At 44.6% G+C, this 24,425-nt stretch overlaps 1 protein-coding gene across 2 annotated transcripts in view; it reads right to left on the bottom strand.

Annotated features, from left to right (window-relative positions):
* Positions 1–1,635: 1,635 nt before the first annotated feature.
* ARMC9 (armadillo repeat containing 9) overlaps positions 1,636–24,425 on the bottom strand; it is a 63,671-nt gene continuing 40,881 nt past the window's right edge. The window contains exons 23-26 of one of the 2 annotated variants that reach the window (XM_084212062.1): positions 21,129–21,253; positions 17,619–17,748; positions 14,051–14,220; positions 1,636–1,742 (exon numbers count right to left, since the gene is read on the bottom strand). In XM_084212062.1, the coding sequence (XP_084068188.1) occupies positions 1,732–1,742; positions 14,051–14,220; positions 17,619–17,748; positions 21,129–21,253 (436 nt within the window). In that variant the 3' untranslated portion in view covers positions 1,636–1,731. Of the gene's footprint in view, positions 1,743–8,486; positions 10,776–14,050; positions 14,221–17,618; positions 17,749–21,128; positions 21,254–24,425 lie in introns of those variants that run through there. The other variant, XM_084212061.1, reaches the window with a different exon arrangement.

Here is a 24,425-nt window from a genome sequence, read left to right as displayed (position 1 = left end):
TGCCTGACAAACCTCTGCTCTTGCCCAGGCATTTCTCCCTGGAGGGTTTGTTTGTCCTCTTCTACAAGTAGGGCCAGAGAGGGGAAATCTCAAAATCTTGGTGGGAGGAATGTGGTAGCTGAAGGGCTGAAATGTGCATCAGAGCCACCCTCCCCTCTGGACACTCGCCAGGTTTCGGGTTCCCTGGCAGTGAAGTCCCTCTTCAGCTCCTGAAATGAAACTGCAAATGAAATCACCACAATAAATGAGTGAGTTTTATAAGCCCAGAATGAGGCATGAGGTTTTGCAAGGTGTGCTTAACTTGTGAAAGGTCACCTGTAAACCACTCCTGGCAGTGTGGGGTGAAGCTGTGTGTGGACACCAGCAGCAGCTGCCCCAGGGGAAGCACGTGTTTTGTGCATGATGCTGTGGTGAGCACAGCCCACAGACTCACAAACTGCCTTGGAGCAGAGAGCAAGTGCTGCTGCATCAGGCTGCAGAAACCCTTTCCTCTCCTTCTCTCCTCAGTTATCCTTCCAACATTGCCTGGTTTTGTTAAGGAGGAGGGGGATGGATCCTAGTGTGTGGGGAGGACAAGACCCAGCTTTCAGGGCAGTGGTAGCTGTGCCAGATGTTGTGATGCTGAAGGAAGGTGGTGGCTGCTACAGGGGACAGTTCATGGATGAGGTTTGAATATTTACAGAGCCCTGAGATTCCTAGAGCCCAGAGGAACCCCATTTCCCAGGCTGGTGTTGCTGAAGTGGAGGAAGGGCCAGTGAGCATTTCCCACACCCAAGCCCTGCAGGGAGGGCACGGTGTGCTGGGGTCAGCAGGGAAGGAGGGGAGCCCTGACCCTGCAGCCAGCTCTGGTTTGGGCTGGTCCTGAATCCCAGTGGAGCAATCTGCTTACAGGGCTGGCACAAATATCTCCACTGCTCCTGCTGGCCCTGGGATCACCCATCCAGAGGCAGAGCCTTGGGCCAAGCCGTAGCTCTGCCAGCAACATTATCTCCACTGCTTGCAAAGGGAGAACCAACACATTTCACACCCAGGAAACACAGAGATTCTTTTCTCAATAATCTGGAAAAGCAATTGATATATGTGTGGAGGAAGGGGAGAGGCAGAATAACGTATTTATGGAGCTTTATTCGTCACTGGTTCCTGCACGGCCAGGCTGGACAGCTCTAACCTGCTCCAACCTGCTCCTTTGTGGCAGAACACATTGTTTGAGTAAAACCCAGTACCAGCAAACTCACTGATGCAACAGAAACCTGACCAGATGCTGCCCACGCAAAACAATGCAACAGGAAAAAGTAAAATTCAGGCTTAGAGCAAAAGGAACAGTGCATGAGGAGATGTGTAGCACTGGTACTTTGCACTCCATTATTTTCCAACAGGAAAAAGTAAAGTTCAGGTTTAGAGCAAAAGGAACAGAGCATGAGGAGATGTGTAGCACTGGTACGTTGCACCCCAAATGAAAACCTGGGCGTGCACAGCCCCAACCTTTGGCCTTTGGTGGGGGTTGCACGTTCAGTGGATGAGGAGGAAAATTCAGATCCCACGTGACAGCTTTTAGCTGATGTGGGCAGAGCATAGGCTAAGTTTGTGTAGAAGCAGGATCAAAACTTTCCAATTTCACTGTGAAGTTAAGGGTATGTAGGAGCTTCCCTCCTGGTCCACACCAGTGGGGGAGACGTGGCTGTCCAGACAAACACCATCTATTTCTCACCCTCAGGGTCATGCATGTTAGCTTCAAACTGTGCCTGGAAAAGAAAATAAGAAGCTGTTGATCAGGATCAACAACTGATCACGTTGACATTTTAAGTCTCCAGACAATCTCAGCAGCCCCATAAGCAAAACATTGCTGCTGTTCCCCCAGCTGCACCCTCCCTATGCACAGAGCAGTTCTTGCACTCTCATCCTGCCCAAATAATTTCATTTTGCTGCAAGAACACAGGAGACAGCAGTAAGGGATCACAAGAATCACCCCTACCACCAAGAAATGGGACCCCCAGATGAAACAATAGGACCCTTCCTAAAACTCACCCTCTACCTTTTTGGGCTGCTGGTCCCTGCAGCCTCCCAGCCCTGCAGCCCACACTCAGTGGAGGCTCAGGGGGAAGCCCCATATCTCCCCTGCTTTTCTCTTGCAATCTCCCCATCTCCCTCGGGGCAGCTGCAAAGCTCTCTCTTGCTTGAAGGAGTTAAAATAAGGAGACACTTTTAAACTATTACATTTGCATTTGAGACAACGACCCACCACAAAGGTATCCCTCAACTTCTTTGTGATGTGCAAGTTCTGAAAGTAGGTGTGGTGGTAAAGTTTCCATTCCGGAACCTTTACAGGCACGACCTCAATTTCAGAGTGATTCAGCCTTTCTTGCACCAAGCCTATTGTATGACCTTCTCCATGGTGAAGCCTAATACAAACTGATTGGGATATACACACCTGGACGCAGGTCAAACTCCAGGTTTGAGCTGCTGTAAGAGAATCCTGAATTCAAATAGCTCTAAATAATAATCCAGGCTGAAATGCAGCTGCCTGGTTGATTTGGTGCTACTTTAGCAAACCTGAGGTTTTAGCTTCTTTCCTTTCCCCATCCTTTTGTTTCAGAGCCCAGGTCTGCACGGAAAGCCAGGCACAGCCGCAGCCGTTTGGGGAGTTACAGATCTATTGCATCATCTATTGCATCGGTTCATGATGAGACACAGAAGAAAAGCTCTCAGTGATTAAAAAACTGATCTCCTGGTCCACAGGGCTGAAAAGGAGCCTGCAACAGCTCTGACACAGTCAGGCAGTGACAGCCTGACTTGGAAGAGCTGCTGCAGTAGCATGAACCTTTCCTGAAGTGGTGAAAAGCTAGCACCAGCTCCCAGTGCAGGATTGATTTCTTCCATGCTGCACAGCTGGTGGTTGAAAGGTCCCTGCCAGCAACTCCCTGGAGATGGAGCAGATGACCAAGTCTCCTTTCAGGGTTGTATGCCACATCTCAGATCTCCCCAAAAGTGTTCAGGAAAACCCACAGTTTCTACTCTCTAACTGGTCTGTGTCCAGTAACCGGGTGCCTGCCCCTGCTGCCTCCCACCCAGTTCCTCTGGTGCCCAGCTGAGCTCAGAGGAGCTTTTGCCTCTCCTGAGCTGTACTGTGCTTCCACTCCTCCCATGCAGTGGCCAGTCCCATGCAAAGCACAACGAGGAGACGCCCCTGCCCTGCCTGGGGCCAGGACAGAGCTCCTTCTCTCTCCAGTAGCTGCTGTGGGGCTGTGTTTTGGATCTGGGAGCAGAGCAGAGCTGATAAGGCAGGGGTGTTTTAGCTGTTGCTTACACAGCACAAGGCCAGCTCTGTTTCCCATGCTGTGAGCAGCCTGGGGGGCACAAGACAATGGGAGGGGACAGGGCACAGACCCCAGCTGGTCAAAGGGATAGCCCAGCCATGTGCCAAAGTGCTCAGCAATAAAACTGTCGATGTCTGTCTTCCCAAATAAGGGTTATGCATGATGGAGTGACTGTTCTGGCTTTCCCAGAATGGCTGAACATCTGCCTGCCAGTGGGAAACAGGCTTGAATTCCTTGTTTTGCTTTGCTGGTGCACACAGCTTTTGCTGTACCTATTGAACTACCTTTATCTCAATCCACAGATTTTCTCACTTTTGCCCTTCTGCTTCTGCCCCCCACTGCTCTGGGAGGGGGGAGCAGATGAGGGCTGTGTGGGGCTGAGCTGCCCCCCAGGGTTAACTCACCACACACCCCAAAGGTTGTGCTGATAACACCCCCACATCATCTCCCACATGCCTAAGCAAGAACATATTTCCCCAGGAGCTGATTTTCCAGCAAGGACAGGGTATTCCCGGTACAAACCACACTCATAGCCCAGAGAAAATTAATTCAAGGCAGCACGTGGGTCACACCAGAACCTGTGCCAAGCTGCAGGACCAGTCAGCTCTGCAGAAGATAAGGCAGCCTGAGAGTTTACTTCTCTGCCAGGACAACTGTCTGTGTTGGGAGGAAGAAACAAAATATGCCAGCTCACACTGTGTCCTCACACTGTCCCGTTGCTACTGCCCAGAAATGGTTGGAGGGGTGTCTAAGGAAGACCAGGGGTCTCACCTCTGGACAGGTGACACTTCAGGGCTGAGTTGTCCTGAACTTTTCTTACTAGGAAATGGCTTTGCATAAAGTACTGACGTTAGAAGGTAATGAGAGATTTTAATCAGCCCCAGCACAAAAGGAAGGGAATTCCTATTAATACCAGAGACTCGAACTTGGGATCTTTTTTGGATCAGGTCTGTTTGCTGGAAGAGGCTGTGGCACAGACCAAAGGGGCTACAACCAGCAAGCACAAACACCCAACCAGTTTTCCCAGAATTCCAGTTAGGGACAAGCATCTTTCAAAGCCTCCTTTGCCTCTGGAATGCATGAACATGATCCAGCTCCATGGAATAATTCCCATTGCAGGAAAAAATAAGGCAACCCCCCCACTTCAAACAAAACAAAAAGAGAGAGGGAAGGAAGCAGAGACAGGAAAGTACAAGGACACTGTTCAGAGAGGCCACTGCTGCAGAATAAAGGGACAGATTTTTATGAATGTACTGGAGTTCCCTCTGAAACTTATTTTAGGCCCCTAAACAAAACTTACCAGCTTTGTGCAAGAGTTTAAACAATCCCCTGCTGCCAGCAAGGAGCAAGTGCTTGTAGAAAAGTAGCTGCTTCCTCAGAGCTGCTTGGGGGAAGCTGGGCTGGGTTGAAACACAGGAGATGTTGCCATCTCACTAGGAATGAATAATGAAACAATAAGATGTAGAGCAAGGAAATATCTTTTTCAGATTGGCTTTCCAGATACAAATGTCTTACTGTCACCAGAAAGGTGTCAGATCACCTGGACTGGTTGTGGTTAAGGAGCCTTGGTCTCTGCCCTGTTCATGGACATGACCCAGGAGCCAAATCACTCGAGATGAAATTGGTTCTCACTGCTGCCATTTCTGGGTGACTCGAGCAGTGACACAACTGCTGGCACTGCTTTAGTTGCTGTAACTGAGGTTTCAGAGAACCTTAGGAGCCCCAACGTGGTCTGAGATTTGTGGAAATTCACAGTCCTCTCTGCAATGCTGGCATGGAGCTTTTGGTACAGTTAGTCAGGGTGGAAATTCTGGCTGTTTCAAACAGCCCAGTTTCCACAGGTCTTGAGGGTGGAAGGGGCTTAATCGAAACAGAACTGTTTTCCTCAAGTCCCAGAGCTGCCACATTTCATTGCCCAGCTGCTCACTTGGATGAGGAAGAAATAGAAAGGATCCAGTTTAATGGAAAATCATAAAGGCCACGATCTGCAGAATTAACACAAAAAAAGTCATCTGCTTACCAGGAGCCAGTCCCCTGCAAATATGATCCTGGGGGAAGGCTGCTGGAGAAAAGAGTAAAAATTTCAGGGAGACTGTGCTGCTTGACAAAGAATTCATTTGGTGCTAATGGTTCTGCTTCTTGCAACAACATGAACCACGCTCCCAAAAGGCAGTGCATGAGCAGACTGGAACAATAAAGTGATTTGTTCTCAGGAAGGATTCAACCTCTGCCAACAGTCAGCCGGATCCAGCAAGGGCTCGGACACCGGCCGGCACACGGCAGCCCAAGTGAGGAACTCTATCACTTGGCACACAGCTGCTATTTCCAGCACTTTCATCCCATCCTCACTCCAGCTCGACTTTTTCACTCTTCAGAGGAGAACTAAATCTGGATTTACAAAGGCCAGAATTTTTCCTTGAGATCGGTAGAAGGAGGTGTCCTTGAACTCCTAAAATCCCTCTGCAGGTGGTCTGATTTTCAAATGGCCTCAGCATTTGTAGCTGTCAGTTACAGCCTAATATAAAAGGCACCATAAATATCTACAGAATAAACCTTATTGTTTCAGGTATTCACTGCTTTTTATTTGTCCTGTTTATTTGGTTACTCAGAAGAATTGGCTCTCAGCATTATTAAAGGAAAAACAAATAAAACGAAGTAACACTTTAAAAGTCTTTTAAGATGAAAGCCAGCAAGGCATATTGAAAACCATTTTTGGAATTAAATGCAGTCCCAGGTTACTCGCATGCAGAGTGAACAAAATAACTGACACTCCCAAATCTGTTGCCTTAAAATTATATCAGAATAGCACTTGAAGAAGATAAGAAAAAAACATTAAAGTTGTCACCTGGATTTCTTTCTGCTTATGTGAAGTATTCTCACTTTCACTGCCATCAATTAGTGCCCGAGTTTCTTGGAAACTTGGACTATATGCCAAGGACTGCTGACAGAGCTTGTACCAAAAGGAGGACATGTTCCAGAAAGTCATTAGATGTCCTAGGGTGTGCCACTGAGCCTGCTGTTGGGAGAGCACCAGGTCCTCAAAAAGTGGAAATTCGGATCATGATGCTGTTACTGAATACAATGTCACTGCAGGGCAGAAAGCAGCCTGGAGCTGGGAGGAAATCTGCTTTGAAATGTCAGATCCCAACTCCTGACAAGATGTCAGGCTATAGAATTACAGGTCTGATAACAGCAGGACAATGTTCTACCTTCTGCACCCAGAAGCTGGTTTCTTTTTGAAATCCATTAGCAGCAGATTGCCATAGCTTGGCCAGAACAGTCTGGTCTTAGTCTGTTGTGTTTGTCTTGAAACATCTTGCTATTTCTCACCTGTCAATAAACTCTCAAGAGTCTCCTTCCTTTCACAATTTCTATGAATAGGTTGGGAAAGTGCAGCCTGGCCCGGAGAAGTCCACGTAGCTCAGTCCCAGAGGTAATTTGGCACTGGGTTCCCACAGGATCAGTGGAGGTTTGCAAGGCTGTAATTATGGATATCCTCTGTGCTTGCCATGCCCACACCCCTGCTCGGGCTCAGGGGCCCACAGAGCACAGGAGGTGTCCGGGGTGCCTGGCAGGGCTCACTCCTTCCTTAGATTCAAGCAAGGAGCACCCCCCAACTCTCCCACATTTCCTCTCCTGGGAAAGTACTTGTTCCACTATTCAGTCAGACTGCAAGCAAGTGTGAGGATGGTCCAAACTGCCAGGAGGCTCTGTCTCAAAGATAAATTCAAGCCCCTAGCTAAACAGTAAGTCTGGATATTCTTTAACACCTGCAAGGAAGGCAGCTGCTTGCTTTTTGCCTACCACCGTGCCAAGATGTGCATGAACACCATGCAGAGCTCCCTATCTCTGCACTGCCAACTCCACCACGATTTATAAAGATTAGTGAAACTTTGTTTAAAGGGACAACTCAAAGCCAAATCAAACAACCACCGTCCCTCCCCATCACAGCAACATTTTCCCTCCAGAGAACTTCCTTGCTTGTCTTTCCTTACACACTAAAGAGTACAACAAATAATACTTCTGACACCAACCCAGTGTCACTGGTGGCATCCCACATGCCTGGGCTCTGCTCATGGGAGACCACAAACAATGAGTGGTTCATGCCTCCTTTGCAACACTTCTGAGTAAACACCATTACCTGTGCAGAGGCAGGCCAGGCTGAACTGAAGGGAGCTGCATTTCCCACTTAGATGGAGAGAAAAACTGCTGGGGACAGAATTTGTCAATAAACTAGAGTAAAATGTAAAGAAATTCATACAAAAAAATTTGCATGACCCCCAAACCAAATATATCAGAAAGGGAAAGAAGGAAAAAAACCCTTAAGGAGCATTTTTATTTAGTTATGGAAAGATAGTACAGAATGAACCCTCTATGCAAACTTCAGTAGCCTTGAACAGACTCAATAACACTCTGCATAAACAAAAGGACACTGAATATACAGTAGTTCCATCCAAAAGGCACGGTAGCACCACGGAAGACTTTGGTCCCGGAAAAACTTTCCCTGCAGATCTGTGTGTTGTTTGCAATAATTTTATTGCTTTTTGTGAAAGAAATTACAACCACTCTAATTGCAATCACACCCCTCCCACAGGGGAAGCAATTTCCACTGCTCCTGTTATGAATTCCTCAGGAGGGTGTTGAATCTAGCAGCTCCCTCTTCATGGCACATGCAAAAGACACCCAACAACTTTTCAGAGTGAGGTGCTGAATTTGCTATGTGTGTGCTACTGACCTCCATTCAGGGACCTTTCCACCCCAAAGAGTGCAGCTCTATGAACAAAGGCAGAACTGACATTTTTTATTAGCTTCAAATCTCCTGACTGCCATCACAGGGGCTTTTTTGTGAGGGCAGAGGAAAGGAGGACATGTTACTTCCTCAGCCTCTCAAATTACTGTTCAGCTGATAACTTATTTCTAAGCACATCCATAGCTTCTCTCAGGTATTTGGAAAATTAGGATTCTCACGCATTAACATAAAAATAGTCTTGGATTTCAAACTCCATACTCACACAGCTAAGAGAACATGGGAAAATATACACACAGAGTTCTGCAGTGCAACAGGCCTGAGCAAGAAACACACAAGCACACACACTTCAGTTGCTTCCTTTCAGTCCAACTCAGCAAGATGCACTTTGGTTTTCATGAATCTTGATCTGCTGGAGCAGCTGCCACACCTAACCAACCACCTTGTGTCTGGCAACGGGTGGTGAAGTTTTACCTCAATTCATAGAATCAGTGAGGTTTTGGGGTTGTTGCTCCCCACCCCAAAAAAAAAATTAGTCTGCTCTCAACACTTTTCAAAAGCTGCTCTTCATCTTACACAATCAGATGTAGCATGAACATAGCAGAGATCCAACATGAAACAATGAAACACAGCACTGCTGTAAGAGAAATAAAACTCAGCTACTGGAGCATTCTGTCATTCATGTATGCAAATGAACTGCTTAGCACTTCATTCACAACTTGGCTGTTGATGCTACAGTGCTGGAAAAAACCCAGAATTTCAGAGGAAATTCTGCCTACCCTGGCAAGCCAGAGGTGAACTTTTATGACTGTTTTCCATTACTGCCTTTTTGTGAACCGGAGGACATTTTCCCATTAGTTGTGTTTATCAGCTCTGAGAGGAGGCAGATGAAGCAAAGCACAAGTCAGAGATTGTCTGTGACTCCTTTGTCCATGGGGATCTGTGTGACAGCTAGCAAGTGTCTGCAGTCACTTCGTGTCCTGCGGAGTTTGGGAGCTAAAGCAACACCCCTGCTCTGCCTGCTTGGTGTTGCTGAGTAGTAAACTGTAACTTCCACTGGATTTTAAGCCACAGGAGGTCTTCTACAAAAGACCCTCATTCTGATTTAAAGTCTATCCATATCCTGAACTTGTGTGTGGGAGCCCTTTCTGCAAACATTTGACACATTTGACATTTGATCAGCGTCATCACTGATCTCAGTGGGCCTGAAGCAATGACATCAGTGGCCTTGGCTCTTCAGTTGCCACCACAGAGCAAGAGGCCCAATTCAATATTTTGTCAGAACCACAAAGCTTTCTTCTGGCTTTACAGAAATGGCTTTACAACTCTTTACTTTAGGGGAAGGCACCGTCACCACAGCAGTTGCTTTACCTTTCAGGCTGTGTTCCACTTGTTTGCTCTCCAAAACCAAAGCCTCACCTTCCCCATTTTCATACTCATTCAAACATTTGTTTCTCAAGTTTGACTATGGCAAATACACTGTCAGCTTTTTGTACATCTCTGCCTCAGCAGCAGCCAAGTCTCAATGTAAACTGCATTTATGTGTCCTAGCAGCTGTCACATGAAGGGGTGTAACTGAAAAGTCAACCCCCAGTGAAGACTTCAGTGTTTCCTGGTCACTGTTACTGTTGAGAGAAAGAACAACAAACAGCACCAGCTTTGTAATTCACTGGCAGAACTAACTGCTGCTTTTTATTTAGTGGAAGGATTCCTGATCTCTCTTGTCTAGCCAGCACTTCACATGCACCAAAGACCAGCACAAATTCCATAAAGACATAAACAGTCATTGCTCTGAAGTGAAGAACATGAAAAAGCCAACAAACACCAAAGAAGATGGAGCACAGTTACATGTAAAGAGAAAAGTTGCTTCTGATCTGTTCACATTGTCATGGTTTCTTCTATGAATTAAGAAGCAAAGCTCTTCATTTCAGGGAAAAAAAAAAAGAAAAAAGAGATTTTTTTATTCCACAGATGTTAAACGATAGAATGAACAAAAAAAAAGCAGAAAGAAGTAATAGGAGTAATTGCTGCAGAGAAAGACCTCAGAGGTGAGCATGGATGGTGCCTTGGGCACTGTAACAGTGTTTTTCATCTGCTACAGGTCAACCAGAAGTTGATAAAATACCTCCTCTTCAGGGTCAGGAAGATCTCAGCCCACACAGGAGTGCCCTGGGCTGGAGGGCTCTGCACATGTGGCAGACACTGTCCCTCTTCACCAGGTCCTTTGAACACAGACACCTCCCAACCCAGTCACACAGGAAAAATTTAAAATAAAGCAACTGGCAGGCTGCTTCAGTGAGCAATAAGTAAAAAATACAGTTTCTTGGTAAGACTCCTGGGCTGAGCCTACATTCTGTTTCCAAAGACCATTTACCCTGGCACAGAAGGCAGAGAGCAAGAGTTTCTTCTCAAGGTGGCAATGTCACTTTAGAGCAAACTATCAGAAAATATCCATCTCCTGTGTCAGTCCTGGGCTGCTGCTGAGACCTCAAATTCTAATAACAAGGCCCTTGTCTTAGGCAGTTTTAGAGCCCACAGACACATCCCATCAGATAATCCCCAGTCCCTGTGCAAGGCCTGCAGTGCCAACAGCCTCGCTCCCCTCTGCAGGTCACCAGTAAAGCTCATTTCAGGAAGCTGGCTCTGTCCTTCAGCAATGTGACAGGTGATTCTCGAGGAAAGGAACTGTTCTCACTTCCTGTAGGACTGGCTGCCTGCAGAAAAACATCCAGAAAGGGTCTGTCAGCTGAAAGCAGGATTTATTTACAAGACAGAAGCTGCCTGAGGGCAACTTGTACAGGGAAATAAACATCACAAAAAACATGCAGAAAGGAACTTTAACTCCTTTAACTCCTGATGCTGCACTCAAAACTGCACAATGCATTTATGGCAGCCCCTTTTCAGGGAATATTGAAGCAACTGAAAGGGCATCACCAGGGCCCAGTTGACAAAAAACATTCCCCATTCTTCTGGTAGAGAGTTTTGTACTGCCCTAGCTGCAATGGGCCTCAGAACTTGGTACAGGGCAAACAGCTCCAGCACACCCATGCAGAGCTGAACAGACAGAGAATAAGGATCAGAGTGGATTAAACCACACAACCATGTCCACATGGAACACAGTTGAAAAGGTCTAAATTTGGAGGGGCCTATGCTCCCTGTTGAATTCTATTATTTTCCAACCATGCTGCCAGTGTCATCCCTGTACCAGCCTGGAAGTGGAAATCACAGAGGATCCCAGTATAGCTGATTTTATCTGGAGGAGCTTGCTTTTGCTGTAGAGTTCAGCTAACAGCAGGGGCTGCATCTCAGGCAGGAATCTGGCCCCAGGCCTGTAGCTGCACTAAGAACCTGGGGTTCCTCTGCATTCCTCAGGCATTCCACACACTCCATGCTACAAGAGGAACCTTCTGGCTAGTTCAGGTAGGTTTACATAAAATCAACTTGTTTCCAGAAAGCACACCTGTAATAAATACTAAAATCAAGCTAAAAATGTGCCTCTAAAATAAGTGGATGCAGCAAGTAAAATCAGAAAGCCATCTTTTTCTCATCATGTCCATCAGCTATTAATCTTGCATTTCTCCAGAAATACTAAGAAATCCACAAATTAGTCTTCCACTGGAACAGAGTCTGTTGATATATAAAATCCTACATACCTATGCAGCAGACAAATGGGAGGCAGCAGCTGCTGGAATCTACTGATTGCTGCTATCTGTGCATCTGATACCATTTTTGACCTACAGATGAGTCAGCTAGGAAATTAAAGGAGCAGTAGGCACAGAGCTTTACTAGGGAAACATTAGGGGCTCACTTGCTTCAGATCTCTTCCCTTCATCTCTAAAAGCTGAGAATTACCTTTGAGAACCTCAAGTTTCAGTGTAAGTGCTTAAAACTCTTTTTAGTCCTTAAAAAATCTGGTCCTTACAACCTTCATGTAACTCTTCCCATCTATAAACACCTGTGTGAAAGTCCCTGCAGGATGGACAAGAACTAATTGTTGCTCTTGACAGCAGACAAGGCTGGATACACGTACACAGAGTGAGTGGCAGATTAGTTGTTTGCAAAATAATTGATTTGCTATTTTTAGCAGGAAGAGCTTAACATTTAATTGCTGACACTGTCTTGTGGACAGTTAGAAAATGATAACCTGGATTCTCAAGCAAAAAATTGGGAGAAATGGTAAATGGACCATAGCAAGTTGGGATGCCTATTATACATTGAGCATACATTCCCAGCAAAGAGAAGAGGTACAGTGTAAAACAAATAAAACAATAACAGTTAGAAGAGCTCAGGTATCTGGACTAACAGATCACATATACTGAATTCACAGAGAACCCCAAGTGATCTACTTTAGAGCAATTTAAAAATAAAACACATTTAACACTGTGCCACTGGAAAAGGATCTTGCTTCGGAGCCTCCTGAAAGCAACTGGTCTGTCACATCTTTCCTAGGACACTCTCCCCAGGAGTGTAAAGCTGCCCTGGAGAAACTAGAACATGCAGAAGATTTTTTTGTACACACACACACACACTCTCTGTACTTTTCCTTCCTTCACTAGGGCTTCTTTTCACTGGGCCAATGCTTTTGGAAATGAACCGAAACAGGAACCAGGGACAGACTCTTGGGTGTTAACACCAATTCCAATCAGGGCAGAACAGCGCTGCTGTCACAGGAAACAGAGAGCACTGCTGTCAGAGGTAAAACTCAGGGCACATGCAGCAAAGGTAAAGCTGAAAGAGCTGCATTACCTCAGCACGAGAGTGTTGAAGCAAGGAGCCTCCAGGTCAAAACCTCCTTTCGCCACCAAGAACATTCCCTTCCAATGCCTCACCTGTACTCCCTGAAGGAAACCACACCACTTCTCTGCATGTGCAACTGTGTGGAACAATGAATGAGCAACACAGAAGGCTCAGCATGCTCTTTCCAGCTCTGTTACTGCTTGACTGGGTTATTTAAATTCTCTTCATTTCATTTGCTCTATCTGTAATGACTAGCTAATGATATACACACATTTCGAGTTTCTTGGGAAGGTATTGACTTACTATGTCTTTATCAAATGCTTCAAGGTAACAGTTACAGCTAAAGAATACAGCAAATGTTGCATTGTGATAAAATAATCATCACTAAACTTGTTATCATGCCATGCTCCTTCCATTTTCACTGATGATGGACACAGAATTGTATTAGAATCCAGCTTTTCCTATCCACACACCTGAGAAAAATTTGTTCATTACTGAAGAATGCATCTTTCTTACCCCTCCACCCCAAAAAACTCTACAGCTGACACACCACACGTGTTTACTGATGTGTGAGCATCCAAGATCAATTTTTCCTCTCTACTGAGCTTGTGTTGCCTGGCTCAAAGCAAGAGTCCATCATTTTCCTCCATCCTCAAGTCAAATCCACCCTCTCTTCTGAACCCCCACACAGGAAGTACTTTTTATAAACTTCTGCAGGCCACAGCATGGCCACCTGGCTCTAGAGCAGCAGTCTCCAGCAGAAAGGAGACTGCCATCAGCAGCACACTGTGCTGGGCTCCCTGCTTACCAAGCTGCCCTGAGCCATCTCCTGAGCTGCCTGACATCTGCTCTACATTCAGCTGCAGTGTAGACACACCCAGGGATCCGACTTCAAGTTACACAGTGGGATGAACAAGTGTCTAAAGAAAAAGAAAAACTCTGATGACATCTAGAGAAGGTCTCATCTGAGACTCAGAAGCTTCTGCAAAAACTTCTGAGAATTTGGGTCACATTTCTCCGCCCAGAGACAGGAAAAAGCATGTCTTTTAACTGCTCACATGACAGCCTGGAAAGAGGAGCAGTGTTCAGCAGGATATAATTACATGGCTGTACATCCTGCAGGTGACAAGCACAATGTCATACACTCCTGGCACATTTGTAGCCTACCACTTCATTCCTGAAGAGTTTCTACAACGCTCCCTCCTTTCCCACCCAAGGAATGACAAACAGAACGATGGCATTTTCCACTTACTCTGTCTGCTCATTGTAGATCCTGAGGAGCTTGGATGTTTTGATTGTTGGGGTCCAGACTGAGAGAACTGGGGGGCAATGGCTGGGACCTTTCCCTTTCTAGGGCTGCTGCTCTGCCCGTCGGGAGTGCGCGGGATCTTGGGTTTGCTGGTGAAGGCGAGGGCAAAGTCACTGGAGGAGGAGAGGGAAAGGGTCAGCAAGGCATGGAGAAACACCTCTGCATAGTAAGGCTGCAACCAAGTGAGACCTGCAGTACGTGCTGTGACAGCCTGGCAGGTGCTCAGACCTCAGGGAGGCTGCAAATGGAAAGGAAGGTGGCACCACAGCACTGCCTGGGCTGCGTGCTCCCTGCACAGCCTCCAGCCTGGCTCTCGGCCTGTCCATCCTACCCAAACCTCACTCTTGGCACAACAGGAGTGAACAGGGCCAGTCAAATTCCCTGCAAACCAGGAGCTGAGCTTTAGCTTGTTTCCTGTTGTGTTTATCACATCCAGTAACGTGTTCTGGGGTGCAAAAAGTACACAGATTTGCTACAGCACAGGAACACATCCTTTTAGGGCACAGACACCACAGTTTCTTCCAGGTACAGGCAATCTTGGCAGACATGGGCAGCCTCCCTGGCTCCTGTCTGAGATAAGATTTGTAGAACGCCCTGAAGGCTTTGTCAAGAGAGCAAAAAGCTGTGATGGCATCTCTAAAATAAATTCCCTAAACACACAGGTTCCTTGCTCACACTGAGAACATAAAGCAGGTGCTGCTATTTCACAGTCTGCAAAAATACCATTCTTTAAAATTTAGTCAATAATTGTGTGAGGATACACTGTCCTTCCGTGCCCCAAGCATAAGTATAGTTTTTCCCAGTTAAAAAAATGGAGGCTATCAGGAAATAGCAAGTCTCTAAATTAATTCTGAATCTAAATTAATGTTTGCACTAGTGATTCGATTTTCTCTTAAAAGGAGAAAAGGTTAAACTAAAGTTAAACTAAAGGTTAAACAGCTACATGAAAACTTCATCGTATTTAAAAAGAGCCAAAGGCAAGATATTGAAAGGTGCCATCTAAAAATCGGCGATTCAAAATAGAAAGTCCTCGTGTTATTACCTCCATCAAAAGAACCTTTGTGACCATCAGAAGGCTCGATTAGGGGGATTTTCAAGATATTTAATCTCCCCCTCTCCTCCCCTGGGAATGCTGCTGAGTCAGTAGTGATTAGCCCTTCCATAGCCCTGCTTCACCTTGCAGGGAGATTTGAGCAAGTGTTCCTTTTGTATTTTAAATAGCATTATTGTCTGCATTTTGCATATGTACATGCCAGCTGTTAGGGCAGAGACGTGCTAACTGCTCTGCAGCCATCTACCTATGACTATTACAAGTGTTAATACTTGTCTCAGCTTCAAAGGAGGAGGTGGCAGATGGCAGCAGAAACAGATTGGTAAAACAACACCAAAAAATAAGACTGGTAGATAAAACCTCAAGGCGTGCGTGGCCCACGGAGATATTTAAACATCTGTATCTCCACACAGCAGTGTCATTTTTATTGCTTATTTTGTCATTTAACTCAGTCTGACCTGCACCAGTTGGAACAACCATTTGCTCCTGTGGAAATAAAACAGCTGCAGCAGAAATGTCCCTACTAAGGTCTCATTCTTCTCGCCAATTGATTTTGCATCCTTTCACTCAGCTCTGTGCAGTTAAGTTCCCAAATTACACTGCTAAGGAAGAGGGGAAAGAGAAGTGACCACTTCCACAGCCCAGCTCAGCCCTCCTTTTCTCATACATACCTCTTCTAGGAGGGTCTTGGCATTTGCCAAACAGGTATTTGCCTCCAGGAAGGAGGCAATTCTTACAGTGGACAAAACTATGAGCAAAGAAGTGATTTATTAGTCCTGTTTGTTTTGCAAACAAATTATAGTCTGCATCCAGGAGTGAAAGAATGAAAAGGCAGGTCTAGGTATTGCAACACCAACATATTAACAAAAGACTCTTGACACAGAAAACCCTGTGCTCTCTTTGACTGAGAATGGCTGCATTCCTGTACCTGTAACTCAAGGCTGTGTTTGGAAATCCAAATTACTGCATGCATGCTGAGGAAACACAGGGTGAAAAGATATGATCTTCCTCTGCAGGATACTGCACCTGTGCCTTCACTTCTATAAATCCCATCCTGAGATTTAGACATATGTTTGTGAACAAATATTAAAAACTACTGGGAACACACCTTTTTAATAACAGGTTATGTAGAGAAGCAAGGCATCTCACTAAGGTGAGGAACAAGATGCTGCCAATTTTACTTGCTTCCTGGAAGCAAAGCCTGAAAAATAATATCCCTATCTCCACCACAGAGCAAACAAACTGGCCATAAATTTATATGGTCTATTTGTATTTCTAATATGTGCTTAGATACTGTTACAACAGACAACAGAAATAAAACCAGTAATGCTGGCCCAGAGGTATGACTACTAATCACTTCAGCTGAAACCAGTGACAGTTTGTTGACAACGTATAATTTCTCAGATGTCACCATGAAACAGTGCAACTGGGGAAAAAACCCCAACCAAACAAGCAAAGCCACACCAGCCCCCCCAAAAAACCCAAAACCACACACTGGCATCTGTAGGCATTAAGGAAACAAAGTTCTAGACAGAATCTTTCTGAAGTGCTAAAGCTGTAATTGACACAAATAACCAACCTGAAAAATCAGGTGCATAAAGAGCTTGTAAAAGCTTTCCTTTAACACATCTCCACCCATTCTGTGTTTTAGTTCTGGAACATATTTGCTTTTAAAATTTGTCTACGCTGTTTAAAACTTGGCCCAATCCAATTAGTTATAGGAAAAAGCTGTTAATGTCTGAAGGACAAATGCAGGCTCTGAAAACTGGTAGACTTTAGTCCAATTGCTAATTAATTCCTTGTTCTCATCCAAGATATAAGATCACAGTTGTACACGTGACAAAGGTTTCACAGAGGGCTTAAGGTGAACAGGATAAGCAGATAAGGAGAGCATAAACTTTCATTTTACAGGAATAATTTCAAGGAAGAGTTGAAACCCATTGCTGGGTGATCTCATAACTTTCCCTCTTTGCTGTACCCATCTAGTGGATAAATGAAGGACTCTGGTTAGCAGTGCTAGCAGCTCAGCATGTTTAAGCACTCTTAACCCATTTAAATGCTTCATTTTTCTTCCTTCTGCATGTTAATTATTGTCCTGTTCTCACAGTCCTACCTATTTCTTTACTAAGAAATGATTTTCATGGACTAGTGTTGAGTCATCTAAGGAAGCAATCAGGAAGTTTTATTTTCAGAGGGCTGCATTGAGCATACATGTGAAGTTCATTAATAATGTCTTGCTTGAGACTTCTCTCATTCTGAACCAGATGCTTAGAAATTGAACAGCTGCCTCTGGCACAGCAAAGGGTATTTTGTTTGGCAAGCACCACCACAGCTGTCTCAGGCCAGACTACATCACACATCAAGTAAATTCACAGATTGTCTTTACAGCAGCATGGAATTAGCTGGTAAATCCTGTCAGACTCCTCTCACAATTTTAGGTATTCTCTGGATAAAGCATACCTGTGAGATTGATCATTTACTTTGTCCTCAGTGAAGTCAGCAGATTGAGAAGATAAGGTATCACCAGCTGGGATGTGTTGGTCCGTTCTATGGCCTGATGCAAATACTTCAGATGACTTCATTTCAACTGCTGCTTAAAAAAGAAACACAGTTCAGTGAGGAGTTGTCTCCTTACAGTTTTATTAGAAATTCAATCAAGTCACAACTCCTGCTGTATGAAGGAAACCTTGAGGTTTTGGCAGCCTACTGAGTTTGTGTGGCAGAATGTATTAGGGCTCATCACCTGAGCAAAACAGCTGTAAGTGTGGCAATTTAAGCCAGTTTTTTTTCCAACTTTGCAGTTGGAAAATAAAACTGGCTACACTGTGCACTTGCAATGGGATAGGAGCATGCAGAACTGCAGTTAACACACATCAGCTTCATCCAGTATCTCATTAAAGCCACAATAACACAACCCCTTGTAGCTGTCTGTACATATCCACAGTAACAGGGCCACTGCAGACAAAAAGAAGTGTTTTACACTTCTGTCAGACTCAATTTCTGCCTTACACTAATGGGGAAGTGAAGGACACTCAGTTTGCTTAGAGCCACAAGGCTAGCAAGATGTGCAAGTTCAATGAAAGTTTAGGGAAAATCCCTAGCTCCATTCCTGCTATGCTCAGGACAGGCTGCTGTCCTGGTTTGCTCTCTCATGCTGATAAGAATGCAGATCAGGTCACTCTCAGACAGGCATTCTGCTGCCCAGCACATGTTCTGTCTGGCATTCAGCATAGTACGTGTAGGAAGATGACCAGGGTTCATCTTTGGTCCACAAGTTTTCTGCCCACAGGAGACAAAAAATAAAAGAGTGCAAGAATTATTGATTCTTAATCAAAGGATAAAGGGGGAGAGGATGGACCCAGACAAAATCAGACCAATTCAAGAACAATCAAATATTTCCAGAAGGACATTAAAGAACTATGCTCATTTTTGGAAAACAAAAAGGATCAAGGTTCCTTGAGGCTAAACTTAGCCTCCTTCTGGTAGTCCCTTGAGGAGGCTAATTGTTCACATGAAGCTTTTATTCCGTTTTTTTTTCACTCTTTGTCTCTTACTATTAATTTTGTGACTTGGCTGCATGAAACTCTGAGTCCCAAGGTACTCATGTGATGCTGGGAAACAAATATTCTGAAATAAGCAGGCTCCTGGTACTGCAGAATGACCATCAGACCAAGCTCAGAAGTCAATAAACAGCACATTTATTGCACAGCAGAGATGTGTAGCAGAGCATCATGAAAGCCTCTAGAAGCAGTACCATTATATTTACACATTTCTGTTCCCTGCTGTATCTTAGAAGGCAACAGAAAAGAAAGGGTTTATTTTCCATTGTCTTAAATTAAAGCCTTTTCAATTTATATATGACTATCCCCACTGCCTTTTGGAAAAGTGGAGATGTTCAAAGACCCAGCTCAATTATCATCCTGCAGAATAAAGTCCTGTCACTGACATAACAACCAGGGAGTCCAGCAGTGCAGTCTCTCTTTTCTCTTCTCTTCCATCTCATTTCTAAATCCCAAAAGATAAGAAAGATAAGCACATATGTCACTGCTACTTGGAAAAACCCAAAACAAACCTTAGGCCATCTTTCAAGTAGCTCAATGTTATTTTATAGCCTGCATTAATGCTAGGAAAAATTTCCTCTGTCACAGACAAAAATTATTTGTGCTTTTACATGTATAATGCATATATATAAACTAGCAATAGGTTGTATATTCTGACCTCAAAGATTTTTCTACAGGAAAAGAATATAATCTAGTAGTCTTATTAGTAGCCACCTGCATACAATTTTGACTGAGAGCAGCTAACAGAATGTTTTAGACACAGGCTACAACAAAGTTCTTACAAAATGAAACATTTAAGCTGGCAGAAATATCTTCAGCATGAATGCTTTAAATCAATATTCATCAAAAACTAACAACATCTACTTTGCTGACTGACTCAGGCTGCCTCTTTAAACCTCTTTACAAATCTCTACAAAACAAACTATCAGAAGCATCAGCAGCACAGCAAAAGTGACAGAGGTGAGTGTATGCATCTCACTGGAAAGATACAAAAATCTGTTCACTTGGGCTCTGGATGGCTGCAAAATGCTTTAGGAATTGAATCCAGTTACACTTTAAAACACTAAATAGGAACACCCTTGATAACTACTTGGCTTAATTTCCTTTACAAAGCACAGGTATGCTCTTTTTTTCCATCTCTGCAGGAAAAGTGCCAAGTTAGTATGCTCTTACTTGGTTTACAACCCTTGCTGGTGTGAGTTGCTGCCCTTGGTCGGCCAAACCCCCTGAGCTGTACCCAAGGTGTTACTGTGCACAGTGAGGCTGAGAACAGCAGCTCCCACTGCTGCACAGCAGCAAGAACCCAAGTGCCCATCGTGGACAGGGGTTTCTCCTGCTCCTGTCCTCCTCTCCTTCAGCATGTTACATTTATCAGCTCTAGGCATTATGCAAGTGAATTCCTGTCTGCAAGACCTCAGTTACTTTTCTCAGAATCCTTTTCATTTCCTTTAGGAAATTTGAAAAAATAGAAGAGAAAGTAAAAAGTATGCTATTCCTTTACTGCTTCAAAGCATATTTTTCTGAAAAGAAAAGGCACACTTTGCCTGAACTTATTAATAATTCTGTCCCGGATATGCTGCAAGATCCTTTATCTACGACTGCTGATCAAATTGCCTTAGATCTGTAATTGCAAATGTTAATGAATCCCTCCAGGAAGGTTAAAATTCCAAAATCCAAAGTTGCAGGATCTCGTGGATATCAGAAGTTCAGCAATCGAGTATTTCAGAAGGCTATAACCTTTTAAATTCCATCACATGTTTCTGAGCTCTCAGGCCCAGCTGAGTTTGCATTCATTTTAGCTGAAGCTGCACGGGCAGAATCTTTAGCAGCACCACCCACAATGCAGCCACACAGCACCAGGCTGCCCATCCTCCACAGCCCTGGATGGTCTGAATGCAGTTGCAAATCTCAGCAGATAACTGCAGCTGCCTTCAGCTCTAACACTGAGATCCAGCCAGCAGAGCCTGCAGGTGCCAGCAGACAGTGATTCATTTAGATCCAAACAAGGGATATTTGATCAAGCAAGGGGCTCTGCCTGTTGGGAAGTGCACTGTCTCTGGCTGCAGCTCCTTCCCTGGGCAGGGGACATTGCAGAGTATCCTTCACACAGCGGAAGCCCTGGGTTTGATCCTTGGCACTCCCGCAGGAAGCAAGATGGAGCAAGGCAAGCGAGACCATCGGTGTCTGCTGGCCACACATCACCTGTGGCCATGCATTCAGCTGGAGCTGAAGCCTGCTGTGTGCCCCAAGCTCCTGCAGACCGACCCAGGCTTTATAAATGGCCAGAGGGCCATGTCCACACTACACTAAAAGAATCCCCAATCTACAACACACAGTCCAGGCCCCCTACACCTGCCTCAGCCAAGGAAGATGTCAGCAATTAAGAACAGCACCCACAGACCATCCTTACATGAGGGGGAAATGCAGAAGTCAGAAATGCTGGACTGTCTCCCACCACAAGTGGAAGAAGCACCACTCGCTAGAGACTGCAGCTTCTCGTCCCTGTCGTGACAGGAACTGGAACTGTTTTCTGGCCTGGAGGAGAAAGGAGAATGCAAGGTGAATGCTTACAGTAGAAAAAGTTTAATCAGAGTAAATTCTAATTTCTTCTAATTGCCTGTAATGACATAGTACACATTGAAATTATTTTAAATTTCATATTGCAAACCAGTATTAAGGATATAATTTAACTACTTGACTGTAGCTCCCCCAAACCAGCTGACATCAAACATATTTGAAATTAACATTTTTTCCTACTGCAATAAAAGAGCTGAGGAAAGAAAACCATAACTCCCTGCAGTCTGAAGACCCAAAATACCACCATGACACTTAAAGAAAAAGACTGTAGAAATGGGCCTGAGAGATCTTCAATACTTAGTTTTTCAAGGATTTAAGATTTGCCTCTGAATGTTCCAAGGATTTCACTTTAAAGAGCAATATGCAACACTGACTTAAAACAAGGTAGGGAACAAATAGAACTCTTGATTTCACAAGTGAAGTGGATCAGTGGGAAACTGAATCAGCTGAAGGACAGAACAGGGCCACAATTGCTTACTAGTAAGCAATAAAACACAGCACAAGTGAGAGGGTGTGAAAAGCGTGTGAAAAGAAGAAAGAAGTTGGCAGACAGGGAAAGTTTCCCTGCCCAATATCAGGTTAAGGTAACTGAACCACACTTCTAGTAAAAAGGATGCAGTCCAAGGAGGCAGTTAATGATTTCACAGCTAAATCAGTTTCTAAGGAAATAGCTAGCAGAATATTAAGTAGTTCAGGCCCCCTTGAGTGATCTCAGCCAGCGAGTCTTTAAAGAAGGAGGGAAAAATGAAAAAAAGAAAAAGAAGGCAGCTTTCCAGTATTTCCTGACTCCCTCAGCTCCATACAGCAAGAGCTTGTCCATACAGGGATCCCATGACAATTCATCTGAAGTAACTAGAGCCTTGTCTGCACTGGGAAGTCATAGAAAAATTAGCATGAAATGGCTGTTTCATGTGCAGTGGCTATTCTGCATTAATTTTCTGTGTGAATACTTCTATTCAGCACTAAAGATCTTCACCCCCCCTCCCTTTTGGAGGTATGAACCAACAACTCAAAGAGACACGTTATAGTATCTCCTCAATTGCTTCCTATTTCATGATGTTTTAAATGGAATATATTACATTGAGTCTCACATGAAGAACTTCAAACAAGTTATATTCACTTCAATTTTGAATGGCAGCATTTACAAAAATTTTTAATGTAGTTTAACCCCTCTGCTGAATACAAGACTTCAGATAATTCAGATGAACTGTCCTGGATTATATCTGGTAGACAAGCTGTACCCAGGGCAAAAGTGTCTAATGTTTTTCAGGAGATTTCACATGATACTAGCCACTTAAATTATTGAAACTACAAAATACATCCAGTTCAGATATTGCTTTCAAATTAAGGCAGCTAAGTGTTTATTGTCTTCCTCCTGCAAAAATTTCCAAATGAGTATTTCCTTATTTTAGTAAATGAATTTCTACTAAAATTAGAACAGCATAAAAGCCGTCAAAGCTTGTCCTTTTCTGCTGCAAAATGTAGTTTGAGAATGTCCTCCTCTACTCATTGCAGTTTCCTGCACACAAATTAGTTAGGTACAAAGGACAAACTTCTCATTCAGGGTGGTATTGCTTGTTTCCTGCATCAAACACTCACAGTATTTCTACCATTTGGGCAGAGCAGGAGGGAAATTAATTTTCATGTATTTTCACAGTGTTAGATTTCTGCAGTTTATATTTCTCCTCTGTAGTTTGCATAGCAAGGCAATCTGTAAAGACTGCTTCACACCATCAAACTAACACTTCTCTTAGCCCAAGAGCTCCCAGAACCAGCATGACAGAAATGTGTTTTTAATTTGTATCCAGCAGTGACCTGCAGCCGTCTTGCAGAGGCACAAGCTGCTCAACTGAGAGGATTCAAATTGTGCCAAATACAAGACTCGAGTCACTCCAGGACCCCGGGACGCTTAAGTAAACAGCCTGCCTGGGTGATGGTGCTAAAGAGAGGCAGCAATCACTTCCAGAGATTATTTCTGATGCAAAAATTGTAGTGCAGTACATGACACAGGGAAATAAAAGCCACTCCCATGGGTTTGACACAATTTTTTTGACTTCCCAGAATGAAGTAATTTCATTTTCACAAGCTTGGTTTCCTCTCCACTTATAAAACAAGAATGTAATGCTTAGACACTCCAGTGATAATGATGATTTATTCCTGAAAATATAATTTCCAAATAGGATGTAAGGCTGCCTGTCAGGGACTGAAATGGTTCAGGCCTTAAACATTGTTAGGAAGGAATTTTGCCCTATAGCAAAAAGAACCTATAACTACAGAAGGCCCCCCTCCTTGAAGATGCCTGGCTGGAACTTTGAACTGTGCCAGTAAACAGGCTAGATTAGATAAGATAAGATATGTTCAATCACCTCAGGTCTAGGGAGAAGCAAACAAGGCTGAGAGCAAGGAATGCATCTACAAGAAAGCCAAATGCAGCAGAGAATCATCCCTGGCTGGGTTTGGGCTGAGGCCACAGAGGCCAGGTTTACACAGATTCCCCTGGAACGAGGGGGGCAGGCGGTTTTGGGCGCAGCCTCCGGTCAGAGGCACTGAACACCCATCCTCCCTTACACGAACTGGCCCAGCAGTGTAACCCCAACCCCACGGGCCACATCCACGGCACACTGATGTGGGAGGCAGCTGAGGGGGTGTCAGAATCCATCAAAGACCCCCAAAGCATCCCTCAGATTCATGCCTAAGGCCTTGCACCACAGCACTGCAGGAGAGGCAAAGTGATGCAACAGCCGCAGAGCCTGCTGCAAGAGCCTGAGTCAAGCAGCCCCCCCAGGGGAGCCACCTGGGCATTCCCACCTGGCTGAGCATGTCCTCATCCACTGCATTCTGTGCTTTTTGGGGCACCCTCACCACCAAGAGGACCAGAGCTGGAGAGGATCAACAGAGCATCCTTGGGATCCTTGGAGCGGTGAGACTTTCTTTCATCTGTCTCTGTCACTCTCTTTCTGTACCCCCACCTCTTTTCTGTTTCTTTCTCTTCCTTCTTCTCCTTCCCTCTCTCATATTTATTATCAAATAAAATGCACAACATTGATTTTGGCATGTGGTCTCATTAGCACATTAATCTGGGCAGAGGAATTTCTAGTAACTTTAAAAACTCGACTGTAACACTGCCCTA

The sequence above is a fragment of the Fringilla coelebs genome (genome assembly GCF_963513975.1).
Source record: "Fringilla coelebs genome assembly, chromosome: 10".
NCBI classification, from domain to species: domain Eukaryota; kingdom Metazoa; phylum Chordata; class Aves; order Passeriformes; family Fringillidae; genus Fringilla; species Fringilla coelebs.
Note: the sequence above shows the minus strand (reverse complement) of the source record. Positions and strands in the feature narration are given on the sequence as shown.